The sequence below is a fragment of the Megalopta genalis genome, chromosome 13 (genome assembly GCF_051020955.1).
Source record: "Megalopta genalis isolate 19385.01 chromosome 13, iyMegGena1_principal, whole genome shotgun sequence".
Taxonomy (NCBI): Eukaryota; Metazoa; Arthropoda; class Insecta; order Hymenoptera; family Halictidae; genus Megalopta; species Megalopta genalis.
This window is the reverse complement of record NC_135025.1, coordinates 4832505-4848335: the sequence shown is the minus strand read 5'-3', so window position 1 is coordinate 4848335 and position 15831 is coordinate 4832505. Positions and strand designations below refer to the sequence as shown.

At 47.1% G+C, this 15831-nt stretch overlaps 1 protein-coding gene across 4 annotated transcripts in view; it reads left to right on the top strand.

Annotated features, from left to right (window-relative positions):
- The window catches only part of LOC117224316 (uncharacterized), a 75374-nt gene that overhangs the window by 35844 nt on the left and 23699 nt on the right, over positions 1-15831 (top strand). The window contains exon 1 of one of the 4 annotated variants that reach the window (XM_033477133.2): positions 15102-15120. The exons of the other annotated variants lie outside the window; for them this stretch is intronic. Coding sequence (XP_033333024.2) covers positions 15119-15120 — 2 coding nt within the window. The 5' untranslated portion in view covers positions 15102-15118. Of the gene's footprint in view, positions 1-15101; positions 15121-15831 lie in introns of those variants that run through there. 4 annotated transcript variants of the gene reach the window in all.

Genomic DNA, 15831 nt, shown 5'->3' with positions numbered 1-15831 from the left:
GTGCACGCGGTTAACCACGATGCATTTCGTCTCCTCTTTTCTATTTGCCCGGCTCGGCGCGCACCTGTGCGCCCGTTCTCGCGATTACATAAAACCGTCGGACCCGCGATCCGTCAACGACGGGCGAGCGGAACGCCTTTCGGACGACCGTCGGCACGCTCGATTTGCCGTACAGAATTTTCCGCGCTTCGAGCCTTTTTGTCAAGGGTTGCATCGCAGTTAATCGCGCGTTCGATAGCTTGCGAAGCGGGCTCCGTCGATTCCTCAAAGGGAACGTTTCGAGGACGCCGCGATAGCCCGATTGCGTCGAACAGGCTTACGTTGTTAACGTAGCTCGCGATCGGCGGAAAACGCGCGTTGCGACGCGGAATTTCGCGGCGCGACGGATCGCGAGCTCGACCGCGGCTCGACCGAAATTAATTCGGCCGTGCTTCGCGAACGGATCGCGCGAGCCCGCGCCGCTCTTAATTAAAAACAGCCGGCGAAACGGTCGCTGTTTTTCAACCGGTCTCGCTGATTAATCGCGAGAACCCGTGCAAACATCGGGCGCCGTGTTTTCGCGAACACCGGAAAATTCGCGCAGGAATTCGCGAGATTCGTCCCCTCTGTCTTGGTCTCTAACGCGGCGGCGTGGACGTCTCGTAAATTTTCATGAATTACAAGGATCATTTGCATCGTTGCTGGCTCGGCGCACGAACGCTATGGAAATTTATCGCATAATCGTTCTTCCCTAACAGCTGCACTCGAGAAAACAGCTACAATTGCTCTTAATTCCTGGTTCCCCGAGCCGAACCTCCAGTAATTTACGTTCGTTACGAATCTGCTTTATGCAGACGCCGTGGCGACGATCGTGTCAATCGCATCTTCTCTCTCTCTCTCTCTCTCTCTCGCTCTCTCTCTGTCTGTTTTCCTTTTTCTTTCAATAATTCAATAATATTCCTTGGAAAATGTAGAAGGCAGCAAAGCTAGTTCTGCAGCTTTAGTTCCATGTCGAGCCGTTCTCGCTCGATTTTCCGCTCACATAATTTGGTGTTTTAATTGTTAATTATTGTAGTAACTCCTTGTATTAACCCCCACGATTTAAGTTTCAAGAACGTGTGCTACGAACAACAAGATCGATCACGCGTCGAGTCCTTTCACGGGCCCGATTTTATGGCCACGTCTCTCAGACGTGATAATCATTTCTAACCCCAAAGGGTTAAAAAGGAGTCTTCCCTCTTTCGGCCCCTAGGTCAGGCTCTCATAGTTTGTCGGGAAAATCCCGGAACACTCTGCGCAATCTATGATAATACAGTAATGTCTCCCTAATTGACGCACAGATTGCGCACAAAAACGGACAATTTGGGAATAGAAGACACGATTATTCGAGCCTCGCGGCTCGTTTTTATAGTTGCCGACAATTTATAACTATAAAAATAAACCGCAACGATCGAATAATCTCTTATCTTCCTAAATTGTCCATTTTTGTCGACAATCTGAGCGTCAATTAGAGAGACATTGCTGTATCTCCGAAAACCGTAAGAAATACCTCGCTTTTCCGTTCCGTATAAATGGCCTGCGATCGTCGAGAAGAACGGAGAGAAACCAACCATCGACCGGCGCGACTATAATTCGCACTCGGTTCCGCGCGAATATCTCACGTTTTCGCACGGGTATCTGGTTTTAGACGTGGGAATGGCGAACTCTGAGAATAGTATTCCGGGCGAAGTGGCGCGGTAAACAAAAATGCTTGGAAAACGGCGTTGATTCTCGAAAAAGCGGCTCATATCTGGGAGGCCCGCGCGGCCCGGGGCGCAGAGGCACGCTGCTCAATTTGCTTAATGGAAAGAGCTTCCAGTAATTTACAATCCGCGGCTCGCGCGAGACGGTAATTCACGTTCCGCAATTTTGCCGGCGTTTCATCAAGGCCAGGTGGCTGCTCTTCGAGACAACAGCTATCCCGTTGTCGAAAGAGGCGCGGGGAGAGATTGTGCGCGCGATAGAATCGAGGCTGCCTGGAGTAGCCTGGAAGCTGGGTTGGTCCTGTGTAACCGAGAGATTTACAAAGGCAAAGTTGTCCCGCGGAGCTCCTTCGATTATTCGGACTCGCCTCTGCTCCGGATTCGCATCGATTCGGCTTCTGCCTACGGTTTTCGAGTGCGCAGAATTTCACGCGTCCCGTGCCGCCTGCACCGCTCGATGCTGCCGCACGATTACGTGTTTATTTAACGCTCCGAAAAGATGCGGCTCGTGGAGACGTTGCACCAAAATGCGATATAGAACGAAGCGAATAAACCTGTTTGAACCTTTGCCCTGCGACGACGTGGTCAGATGATCGGGTCAGAAGTGATTATCACGTCCGAGAGACCTGGTAAGAATCGGGCCAGAAGTGATTATCACGTACGAGAGACGTGGTCAAATAATCGAGTCAGATGTGATCAGACAATCGTATCAGAAGCGATTGTCACGTCCGAGAGACGTGGTAAAAATCGTGCCAGAAGCGATTATCACGTCCGAGAGACGTGGTCAGACAATCGTATCAGAAGTGATTATCACGTCTAAGAGACGTGGTCAGATAATCAGGCCAGAAGTGGTTATCACATCCGAGAAACGTGATCAGATAATCGAGCCAGAAGCGATTATCACGTCCGAGAGACGTGATCAGACAATCGTACCAGAAGTGATCATCACGTCTAAGAGACGTGGTCAGACAATCGAGCCAGAAGTGATTATCTCGTCTGAGAGACGTAGCGCGGTCACCAAAACCGCGTTCAACATTAAAATGCGAGCAACGCCCGTCGCCTAATTTTCATGAAATGGAACCGCTCGAAGCAAAAATATTTCGGCAGAGGAGGGCCCGGGGGAGGGGAAGGGTGGTTCACGGTGCGCGTAATTAAAGTAAGTGATTGGTTCGACCAGCAGGGGATTCAGGGGGCCACAAAAGCGGACGGCGATCCCTCGCTGATTATGATTAGCCCGTCGATACTTTCGCCGCCGGTAAATGGAAACAGAATTCTACATTGGTTCCGCCGATGGCGCAGGGACAGGGGAGGGCGGGACAGCGATCCGAAACGAAACGTATTAATTTGAATAACGAGCAGCCGGTAATTAGTTCCGCCCCGGGTGAGTGTTATTGTGTTCGCCGTCGTGCCGCGCGATCTCCTCGTGTAGCAGCGAAACGGTAAACACGCGAGGAGCCACCTAATTTCTCGCAGCGGCAACGAACGCGGGATTACCATTAAAATGAAACGAGTAACAATCGGGACAATGGCTTGCGCCTCGAGCGTCTTTCGAGCCACACGGAGAACACGGCGACGACGGCGGCGGTCGTTTCGCGCGACACGTGTGCCATTTATTAGAGGCGGTCGGTCGCCGAGACAGATGCGCGCGAGCCTGGTCGACCCGAACCTGCTAGACAAAGCCGCTCCATATTTCATTCCCCGGATGATTGATCGCCGAACGGGGAAAACAATGCACGATAGACCGTTCTGCGGGATCGGGATGAAAGGTGGCGGTCGCGTGGTGCACGGTCGAGTAGATTTCCCGGTGCCTCTATCGCTCGCCGAAAAACCAATGGCGCCCGGCCAAGCGGGTCGCAGTTGTAAATCGCACAGTTTTTTTGTTTGTTTCTTTTTCTCGTCGCGTTGCTCTGCTCGCGCGGCACATTCCCACGCGGCGTGCTGCTGCTGGTTCTCCTGTAAATCTTTGCTCGATCTAACGCGGAACGCAATTACACGAGAGCGACCGAACCCGCAGCCGCGGGATTTACGCGAAGATAAATTAGTCCGCGAAGATAAACGCCGCCGGGACTTTTACGAGCGGTTTATTAATTTACAGCGGGTCACGTCGATTGGCCGATTAAGAGGGTGGGCCCCGATCGTGACCGGAACCGATAGGAAGCCGAAGGGACCCGTCCCATCGCGCATAAACGAGGATTATGCGAGGCGAAAACCGCTTCGACTTTAAAGACTGTTTCCTGCGGCGCGAGAGCTAATAGTCCGCGATCGTTTCACGAACGGATTTTCCACCGGCTTTTATTAACCTCCAGATGCTGCTAGCTTTCAAGACGCTTCCGGTCTTCCGCGGTCGCAAGGAAGTGCACGTACTCTACGCCAATGCGGGCTCCGCGAGACAACAGTTGTCGCGTGTCGCGTTAGGATGCACCAGATGTTATATTGGAACGTGGAAGATTCGGCCTGTGTGTCGGTAATGACGATAAATATATGTGGAAATGCGAAGACTGCAAGATACATATATGCGATAGACGTGTGATAAAAGAAATAGCATTTTATGAATTGCCTTTGTAAGGATAGGGAATACGGTAATGTCTCTCTAATTGACGCTCAAGTTGACCACGAAAATGGACAATTTGGGAAGAAGAGATACGATTTGTTATATTTTCATATTTGCTATCATTTTATATTGTATATTATAATATTATATTATATATTATATTATATATTGTATAAAATATAATATAATATTATATATTATATCATATATTGTATGAAATATAATATAATATTATATATTATATCATATATTGTATGAAATATAATATAATATTATATCATATATTGTGTAAAATATAAATTTATATTATATTTTATATTTGTTATACTTTTCTATAATATTTGTCATATATGTATATACTATTTTCATAGTTGTTAACAACCGGTAACTATAAAAACGAGCCGCAAGAAACAGGAGCATTACCTCTACCAAATAAAAAACCCAGATTTGGGTCAGCACGGACCCAGTGTCCGTCGCTCGCGTCACAAACACTCCTCCATACGCTGATTAAAAAATCAAACGGACTTCAATTTCCCATCGAAGTCGCTTTCGACTCGCGCGCGGTTCACCTCGGCGAAAGAGAGCTCGCGCTCGCGTCTGCGTTCGCGGCGCGCCGCGCCGTTTCCTTCGGTTACGCAACCGAGCCTCTAGGATAGGCCGTGGCCAGCGATCCACGACGGACAACACAGGCTGTGCGATGATCGAGAGCGGCGGTGGTGGGAAGAGGACTCCGTGGCAAAGACACCGGCGATGGGAACGGGCGAACGGCGAACGACAACGCGACGCCACGAGTCTGCCTCCGGTGCGGCTGCTGGCCGGAAGCGGCCGCCGAAGATCCGGTGTCGAAACCCGACGGATCTATATTCGCCGGGGATCCTCGGCGTCCCGTTCAGTAGATCATGCTGCTTGGCCGCGGACGATCCGCGCCGATCGACGACGCGCGTGGATCCGGACAGCACCGACGCCGTGGACGTTGAACTTGGACCTGGCCACGTGTCCCGCACGGCTCCGATCTTCGGACAATTGGCTCCGGCCAGATGGGACTTTCTCTCGAACGGTGTTAGTGCTTCGGGTGCTCCTGGACTGTGACGTCGGCCGAAATACGAGTGGCTGGTTCCGTTTCAATAGAACCGTCGGTCGAGAGTGCGCGCGCGGCGCTGGAGATTTATCGCGAGCCGACTCGGCGAAAGCAGCAAAAGTCGGCGAGGATTTTTAATGTTAATTTAACGTTATCGATTACGAATTCGAGTGTCTACGAATCGAAGCGTGTTCCTCGCTGCTGGCAGAGACGCGTCGGCCGCGTTTAACGAACACGAGAGGCCCAAGGCTGGTCCTGTTTCAAGGGACGAGCGATTTCAACGAGCAATCGGGGCGTCTGCGCTCGAGGGTAGCGATTAGGGTGAGTTGCAGCGGACTTGGCAGAGCTCGTGGTGCATTCTGGGAGCTTCGGTTTTCGGGGGATTAATATCGGCGACGCGGGGAAAATTGTTAACGAATTGTTGTCGCGCGATCGAGCCGGCGAGGTGCCGCGTTTCGTTATTCTTTTTACGGCGGAGTCCCGGATCCAGGGATTTCCAGGATTTCCAGGATTTTTCCCGGTCCCGGCCGGCCGCGTTATCCCCGTCCGCCAAGGCGGATCGCGTAAAACACAGTTTCACATAATGTTTCCCGCGGAATATTTCGACCGTTGCTTGTTTTCGCTTGGAAACCGCGCGTCCGGTAGTGTAAACACGCGCTATTTACATTGAATATCCGTTCGCGCGCCGGTTTTCGCGGATCCCCGACGGTTCGCGAAATATTTTCGTTGAACCGGGTCCTCTTTGTCGAGGCCGCGCGATTAACAAATCCGCGGCGAATGCTCGCGGCGGACAATGGGGAAAAAACGTGGGGACCGGCGCGCGCGATGAATATCGAGAGTGAGAGAGAGAGTGTTTGCGTGCATCGGCGATGGAAAGATTACGATCGAAATAACTGGATTTAATGACGATTATACCGTCGATCAACGGGATCCGATATTTGCGTTCGACGGCCGCGTAAACACGACGAGATTACGCTCGTTTCGAGTCGCGACAAATCGACGAATTCCGGGCCGCCTTCGCGTTCGTCGACGTCTCGCGCGGCCGCGCTCGCGGAACGACCTTTGACACCGCGGCCGCGCGCGATTAGGAAGCCGATCGTCGAACGATCGTCGCTTTCTTCGATCTGAACGCGAGCCGCGCCGCTTCGGTATCGAATCGATATCGCCGCGTTGACTGGTTGGTCGAAACGTCGATGCGGCCGGCGCATCGATGAAACGCGCGAGAAATTGAAAACTATGCGTCCGTCGCTTTTGCAAAAGAATAGACAGTTTTGTATTATTCGCTTAAAAAATCTGATGTTTCATACGCGTCAACCTAATAGTTTGTTCAGCCTTCGCAGCTGTGTCGAACGCGTCACGTGGCCGCGGGCACATGTGCCGCGGATATTGGACGCGCGGCGACGCGTATTCGCCGCGGCCCGGGCCGGGTCCGGGCAAGGAACCGCTCGAGAACGATCCGGCGAATGAAACGTTAATTATCTGCGGGCTAATTAGCTGCGACGGAGCGCGCGTGTCTACGACGTCGTCGTTCGAGTCGAGCTCTGAAAAGCGCGCGGCGAGGCTCGCGTTTTCCCTCGGTTCGCTCGGCTTTTTACGGGAGATTCGCCATTAAAGCGGCATATTTCGAGCCGCGACGGAAAGTGGAGTCGATAATTGGATTTGATCGTGCCTGAAACCCGACAGCCTCGATCCCGCGGCTCCGTCTTGCTCCGGGGCGAGCGCCGCGGCGATCGTAATTCTGTTCGAGCGCGGCCCTTCGCCGCGTCCGAGAAAAATAATTAACAAAGCACCGGGGACACGGCGATGATCGCGTTCCGCGAATAAATAGAAAATGCGCAGGAACGATGAGAACGAGATTGGCCGAATAATAATAAATCGAATCGACGAATGCGCGACAAATAGAGCGAGACGATTCTTTTCATCCGATTCTTTTTTCGGATGCGTCGCCGACCTTTCGCACTCTGATATCGTTCTATTCGATGACGACGAGACGCTGCTTGCGAAACGACCGACGAAAACACCAAGCCGCTGGATTATTTCGTAAAGATATGCTCGTTATCTCGCGATTACGGTCGAAGCGCCGCGAAACGCGTGAACGGCTGGTACGGAAATCATAAATTCTGAGCTAAATTAAAGCTGATCTATTTCTAGTTCTATATAATTTAAACTGAAGCGAATTTTCGATCGAAATGCCTTAATAATTTGTCGAAGAAAATACGGAGATGCGTTGATTCTGCATATAAATATCATATGATTTCATGAAAAGAAAATTCTCGTTTATTTCTCATTGAATAATCAAATGTTATGTCAAGGTTATGCCTCCAATTACAACTAACAACGCTCAATTCAATTAATATATAATTAATATATTAATTATGCGGCGGTTTTGAATGATTTTGGAGCGTTGTAGAATAGTCATTCATTGACAACATGCGACGAATGCTTCGGATCGTTGTCCTGTTGGAAATCAGCTAAATTCGAAAAAACAGCTAAATCCCAGAAACCAGCTAAAGCCAAGAAATCAGCTAAATCCAAGAAATCAGCTAAATCCGAAAAAACAGCCAAATCCCAGAAATCAGCTAAATCCAAGAAATCAGCTAAATCCGAAAAGACAGCTAAATCCAAGAAAACAACTAGAGATCGAGTACTCGCCTCGCATTGGCCACTGTTTTTCGTGAATAGCTCGTAAACGAAGTCTCGTAGAACATTTTCTCGGTATCGCACCGTCGAGCTAGAAGTACAATTTCGACGAATAAAAACCATTGCTCGATCGGAGACGACAGCGTTCTCTGTTCTCGTTCCTAGCGAAGACATAGAGTTGTTTCTGCCGGACGAAAGTTCCTTTGTGGATATCCGCGAGGAATGAAATTCCGCGAGGTGATTCATCAGGCCGGTAAACGACGAGAGCATCGCTATCAATTTAATCGGCGCACCGACAGAACGGTTATTAAATCTGTCAAGGGTCGGGAACGTTGCCACGGGAAAAAGGCAGCCGGTCCCGATTCGTAATCGATTCGTGTCATTTCCGTCGAATGAGAGACGCCTAATCCCGGCCGCCGGGTGTCTCAACGGTAATCAAACGTTTCCATAGGAATGCCGACGCTTCGAAACAATTGGATTCGAAAGATATTTGAACCCGAAGCGCGCCGATTCTGTGCGAACGGCGCGTCTGACCCCGGCTGTCCGTTTCTACTTTAACCTGTTAACCGGGGAATTAACTTCTGCTCGATAGAAGTTCTGTTTCACAACGGCCACTTTTTTTCTCCGCGACGTATTGTCACGTTTAAAGTAATAACAAATGTCGCTGTGTGTTCGCTTGTTCGATATTTATATTTCGACAAAATATTGAATATGCTAACACATATACAAACGAGATAATTTTTTTAAAAATTGGTCCAAACAAGTAGGAATTTTTTGAGCTGTTTGGCCAATTGGATTTATAGAGGATGAGTGAGGGGATGAGGCAATGGCATTGAGGCAACGAGGATCAGCATTGTCATTGCGAACCGGTACAGGAATGTCTCCCTAATAGACGCTCAGATTCTCCACAAAAATGGACAATTTGGGAAGAGGAGATACGATTATCCGAGCTTTGCAGCTCGTTTTTATAACGGTTGAAAATCGATAACTATAGAAACGAGTCGCAAGGCTTCCCTTCCCCCCAATTAGGGACATTACTGTACTTCTAAAAATCGCCACATTTTTTGTAACGTCACCAAATTTATTTACACGTCCCTTCGCGTCTAAAAGGGATAACCAACACCAATAAAATCAACACATCTTGTTATCAGCATCTACAAATATAAAAAAGAAACTTCACCTCAGATATAACGCTAAATTAACGTAAAATAAATCCAACACCGAAGGGTTAAGGAATTCAACGCCGTTAAATCAATTCCGACCGAATTATACGGGGAAATTGAATAAAGATTGATGACGTTTGCCTAGATTCAGCGGAAACGATCGCTACGGAGCACACACACACACACACACACACACACACATACACATACGCGTTTCTGATATTAGTTCTTTGTTTGCACTGACAATTGCACGATGCCGCTGGTGCATCGAGGCGACGCCGATGGACGCCGAAGATTGATCGATTAGCAGAGGCCAATGAATCGCCGGCGATCCCATTGGAATTCAATCGAGATCGCGAGCGAGCACTTCGGAAACACCTCTCGAACGGCACCCCGAGAAAGCAGCCTGGACAGGAATTCGTTCGTTCCACCCACGTGAAAATCAATATTTATGTTTGTCAGAGATATCCGACCGCGCGCGGTGAGTAATTGCCTCGCAACCCTTTCTCCGTTGCCCTCGCGATTTAATCTCTAATCATCGTTCCGAGGTCTCCGCCGCGCCACGACAGATCCGAATTCGTAGATCAGGCTCCGACGGGACCAAACGCCTCGATCATTCTTTTTGTTTGTTCGTTTGTTTTCCGGCCGGTGATCAGAGAACGAGTCGCGACGGACGCGACGTTCCGAGACGCGGCCGATTTCCGGGCTAATCGAGGGCTCGATTAATTTAACGAAACCAATTAACAACCGGATCGATACGTCGCGAACAAGCCGCGCAAGGAAAGCGCAAACGCGGCGACGTCGCGCCGCCGTCCCGCTTTTCATCCGCGATATTTTCACCTTCGGGGTTATCACGCGACCGGATCAATTAACGAGGCTAATTAACGTCCGTGCTCGCGCGCCCGTTTCGCTCGATCGTCGACGGGTGCTCGCATCGAAAGTCGGACAGCGATTGACGTGCCCGCCGATTTTTCGTTCCCTTCGCTTCGCCGAGGATCGATCTGGATCCGTGGAAACGTCCGATCGAATTAAAAAGTGACTGATCGAATTAAAAAATGTCTAATCTCGCAATGTCTGGGAATTTTAGGATTTTTCGTTTCCATTTCTCTACGCGCAACCTGTCCGCGAATTGGGGAGAAATTACTGCGAATATAAGAATTGTAGAATTGTAAGACAGAGTATTTGCTATCACCGCCGAATCATTTCACTGATTTCTAATTGAATTACTAGTGTGTGCCGATTACTGTGGGGTCGCTAATTGCCGTGCCTTTGTTTCATTTTTCTGTTAGAGTCAGGGAGAAATTACTGCAAATATAAGAATTGTAGAATTATAGAACAGAGTGTTTGCTATCATCGATCATATCAGTTCACTGATTCCCCCAATTGAATTACTAGTATGTGCGGATTACTGTGGGGTCGCTAATTGCCGCGCCTCTGTTTCATTTTTCTGTTAGAGTCAGGGAGAAATTACTGCAAATATAAGAATTGTAGAATTATAGAACAGAGTGTTTGCTATCATCGATCATATCAGTTCACTGATTCCCAATTGAATTACTAGTATGTGCCGATTACTGTGGGGTCGCTAATTGCCGCGCCTCTGTTTCATTTTTCTGTTAGAGTCAGGGAGAAATTACTGCAAATATAAGAATTGTAGAATCGTTGGACAGAGTGTTTGCTATCATCGATCATATCAGTTCACTGATTCCCAATTGAATTACTAGTATGTGCCGATTACTGTGGGGTCGCTAATTGCCGCGCCTCTGTTTCATTTTTCTGTTAGAGTCAGGGAGAAATTACTGCAAATATAAGAATTGTAGAATTATAGAACAGAGTGTTTGCTATCATCGATCATATCAGTTCACTGATTTCCAATTGAATTACTAGTGCGTGCCGATTACTGTGCGGTCGCTAATTGCCGCGCCTTTGTTTAATTTTTCGGTCAGAGCTAGGCGCCGGGTTCGAATCACTCGAATCGATTCACCGGCAAAGTTCAGAGTTCGGCAAACTCGTTTTCGAAGACCATCAACCGTCGAGAGCAGGATGATTCGGCTCGTCTAAAGGGAAATATTTTTCGCGCGGAGAAGCCGCTGCGGCCTCGAGTGTTCGCGGGCTCGGCCGGCGTGCGTCATTTAAATTTCATATTTTCGTCATTCTAACCGGCGCGATCTCAATTGCAAATCACCGCTCTCCTCCAGGAGGAGGCATACGCTTTGCTCGCCCGCCCCCTTCCTGCCCCGCTTCGTCGAGGATTTAATGAGCTCCGGCTCCCCGGAGGCTGAAACTTCCGTTCGTATCGCTTGCGAAACTCGTCGGATCTCTGGCGGCCTGGCCGGCTGCATCCTAAATGCGATTCGAATGGCTGGTCGCTTCCTCATCTTTTCGAGCGTGATCCCTTGACATTTTTCTTTCTTTTTTTTCGTTTGGACTCGATGGACTCGCCGCGATAATAATTCGTGGCCGACGAGAAAGTCCGCGGGATGTCACTTCGATGTAATCCAAGGGCCTTGACACGCCGATTCGGCGGCACGGATCGCCGCCAGAGATGGGCGACGTTGAACGTGATTGTGCAATTAAAACACGCAATGAAGTATGGGAGACTTCTGTCGAATACGTAAATCGATTGGCGAATAGTACTTCGGCGATTTGTATTTAATCGCGTCGCGGAATGCTAAATGGCTCTGTAGTTTGTGTTCTGAGGTCGAATAGAATGTAACAACCCTTTGCACTCGAATAGCGAGTCCGAGGCGCCGCTAAAAATTGCTATATAATATTTTATTATATATATGTATAATAAAATATTATACAGCAATTTTTATATATATATATATATATATATATATATAATATAATGTAATATAATATAATATAATATATAATAAAATATTATATAGCAATTTTTAGCGGCGCCTCGGACTCGCCATTCGAGTGCAAAGGGTTATTATATGTAAATAGGGTTATTAAATAATATAGGGTTATTACATATAAATATTATATAACAATTTTTAGCGGCGCCTTAGAGTACCTATTGTCGTAAAAAACAGAACGGAAGTTATCGAATTCCCTCCCGAAAACGAGCACTACGTTGCACCGCCCGTTTCAGCGGCATCGTCTCGTCTCGCGTTTTTTGCGACGCGCCGGCACGCACGAAGAAACCGGTGAGTCGAATCGAATGAAAATCGCGAGCGAGAAACGGCTGTTGCGCGACTCGCCGCAAAAAAGCGGCCGTTACCCGGCGACAAATTGCTTGAATAATTTTTTAGCTAGAATCCAGGCGACTCTCCGTTTCGCAGGCGCGCCGCGAGCCGGCGGCATTCCCCGCATTTCGTTCGCGCGGTTCATCTTTTTTCATATTTCCTAGACGTCGGGAGCAGAGCCGCTCGTTCGAAAGTCGGCTTCGGCGAAAATTGGAATTACGAGTGGAACTCGCGACGATCTCTGCGATCTCTCTGCGAGCGAGTACGTGTACATGTACAAATACATGTCTCTCTAATTGACGCTTAGATTGTCCGCAAAAGTGGCGAATCTGGGTGGAGGAGATACGATTATTTATTTCGGATTTATTTAAACGGCCCGTTCTTATAGTTATTGACAATTCGAAAGTATAAAAATCGTACCGCAAGGATCGAATAATCGTGCTTTATCTTCCCAGATTGTCCATATTTCTGTGGACAATCTGAGCGTCATTTAAGGAGACATTGCTGTATTTCGTCGCACAGCGACGATAATAATAATAATAATAATAATAATAATAATAATAGTAATAACAACGATTACTACCGTGTCCACAAGAGAAAACTTGCGAAAAGGATGATCGAATGTGAAGCACGAGAGCTCGATGGACGGGAAATGGACTTTACAAAGGGAGTGGTTACTTTTTGCTGGATCCAACGGAATTGAATTCGACGTTAAAGCTTGTATGAAGGAGAGACGGAGAAGGGAAAAGAGAGAAAGAAAGAAAGAAAGAAAGGATGACAGAGACGAAGAAAGAGAGAGAAAAAGAAAGGGAGGGAAAGGGAAAGATGGAGACGAACAAAGAAAGAGAGAGAAAAATAAATGGAGAGAAAAAGACAAAGGAAAGAGAGAGAGGAAAAGAAAGAAAGAGAGAGGGAGAGAAAGAAAAACAGGGAAGAAAAGAGAGAGAGAGGAAAAGAAAGGAAGAGAGAGGGAGAGAAAGAAAAACAGAGAAGAAAAGAGAGAGAGAGAGAAAGGAAGAAAGAGGGAACGAGAGAGAGAAAGGAAGAAAGAGAGAACGAGAGAGAGAAAGGAAGAAAGAGAGAACGAGAGAGAGAAAGGAAGAAAGAGAGAACGAGAGAGAGAAAGGAAGAAAGAGAGAACGAGAGAGAGAAAGGAAGAGAATGAAAGAAAGAAAGAGGGAAAAAGGGAATGCAAGAAAGAGAGAGAAATAGAATGAAAGAAAGAAAAAGAGAGAAATAGAATGAAAGAAAGAAGAAGAGAGAGACAGAATGAATAAAAGAGAAAGAGGACACCATCATTCGCGTTTGAAGAGCAGCTAAGCGCATTACGAGGTAACCGTAGCTGCAGTATCAACTGGAGTCAGAGAGTAGTTTTCTTCTCGAGGCGTTGTCGTCGAGGGAAAAAGGAGCCGTAGGATCGCGGAACGAAAGCGTGTCGGAAAAGCGACGCGTCAACGTGACTGTGTCGCGTTTAGGTATGACGAGCACGTAACGGAGCGGAATGCGCGACGGGGAACGCGTCTCGCGTCCCTCTTGATCAGCACCTGTTCGACTCGCGTACGACTGCACACACACGCACGCGCACAGGCACACAGACGTGTGTGCGAGCGTAACGCAGAAATGATCAGCCTCGTTTCGATCAACGTCATCAGCCTAATGAACTCTGTTTAGAACAATCGAACCGACCAGTCACGTTCGCCGGGATCTAGCCTCCTTTATGGATCGATCGCCCAGCCGGGAAACCAAAGGGCAGAACGCCGCGCGTCGCTTTCGTCGTCGAAGGCGAACTAATCGTCGTCTTCTAGTTTTTCTTCGTCTAATCGTCGTCGTCGTCTTCTAGTTTTTCAGAGAGGTTTCCCTCTGTCCTCTCTATCTGTCTGTCTATCTCTCTCTCTCTCTCTCTCTCTCTCTCTCTCTCTCTCTCGCTGTCTGTTAAAACGAACGATAATTCGCGTTAACGTTAACGGTAATGTTTTCGCAGGCGTCGGGGCTCGACCTCGAGCACGACGAGCCAGATAGCCGGATAGCCGGGCAAAACAAGACACCGGGTGACATCACGCGCGCGTGGGATATATTGCATGAACGCGTCGAAACAAATATCTTTGTGGCCTCGTCTGCCCGACGTCTGTGATACTCGCCGTCTAATTAGCCGACGTGGGCGTGAGTGGGCCGCGCGGCATGGCCTGCGGAAAGAGAAAAAGAGAGCTCGTCGTCGTCCAGCAGAACGCGCGGTGGGCGAAAATGTCAAAAAGCCAGCCGGACTGCGATTCTTTTTTTATCGAGGCAATTAATATCGTTCGACCGAAGCGCGCGGTGTCGTTAAAACGACACTGCGAAGTGTAAGAAACGATGGAATGAATGAAAGGACGATCTAATTAACTGTCGAACGGTTAACTTGATTTTCAACGCGTTTACGGATGCGTTAAGGTGCATCGTTTCGTTGATACGTCTATAATTATGGTAATTTAATTTTTATTAGTTTGAGATCTGTTTCTTTTTTTTTCTTTTTGTTATTTTCTAGTGAAAATGGCACTTCTGCGATTCGATGATAGAATGACAGCGTTAATATTGCTCTTAGAATGATATGTGGACAGGTTGGATAAGTTAGGAGGCGAAGATGCGAAGCTTTTGCATGAAAAACTGTGACAGGAATGCGAGAGAAATGCGACACGCTATTCCCACGTTAGAGAGACGGGGATGGACGACAACCCTTGCCCCTGTGCCGTCCCGCGGGACATCGAGTCAACGGAGCACGGTACATGTAGCACAAAATGTGAATATTCCACTGAAAATATAATAATACGCTCTCTTTCATGATTCTCCCCATTTGTGACTTAATATACAGTATTACCTATTCAATTAAAATTATGATTAGTAGCTTTGCCATTTTATATGAGAAACAGAATTTCTTCAAAGTAAATAGCCATTTTCTATTCAACAATTTAATTTCGTTTTTCTTTGACATGCTCAGACAAGCTGATATTATATTTATACTTTATTTACGAATTTATTATAATTTATAAATATAATATCAGCTTGTTTGAGCATGTCAACAGAAAATGAAACTAAATTATTGAATATAAAATGGCTATTTATTTAAAACGAAATCTTTTATACAGGGTTTTTCAGGTTATGTCACCAGTTACGAATTTAATGTCAGATTAATGCTTCGATTAATCGTTTAACAAGTAAACATCAATTGTATATTAAAAAAAAGCATCTTTTTGGAAATTCTATACATTGATAACCATATTATAAGTTCGCAAATAAAATTATAATATGATTATAATTTATTATATTATTATATATATATTATATATTATATTATATTATTATATCATTATATTTATTATATTATAATCATAAGAACTTCTTTTTCAAAATAAATAGTCATTTTCCATTCAACAATGTAGCTCTTTCTCTTGACATGCTAAAAACAATTTGATATCACATTTACAAATCACAATAATTTTATCTACGACCT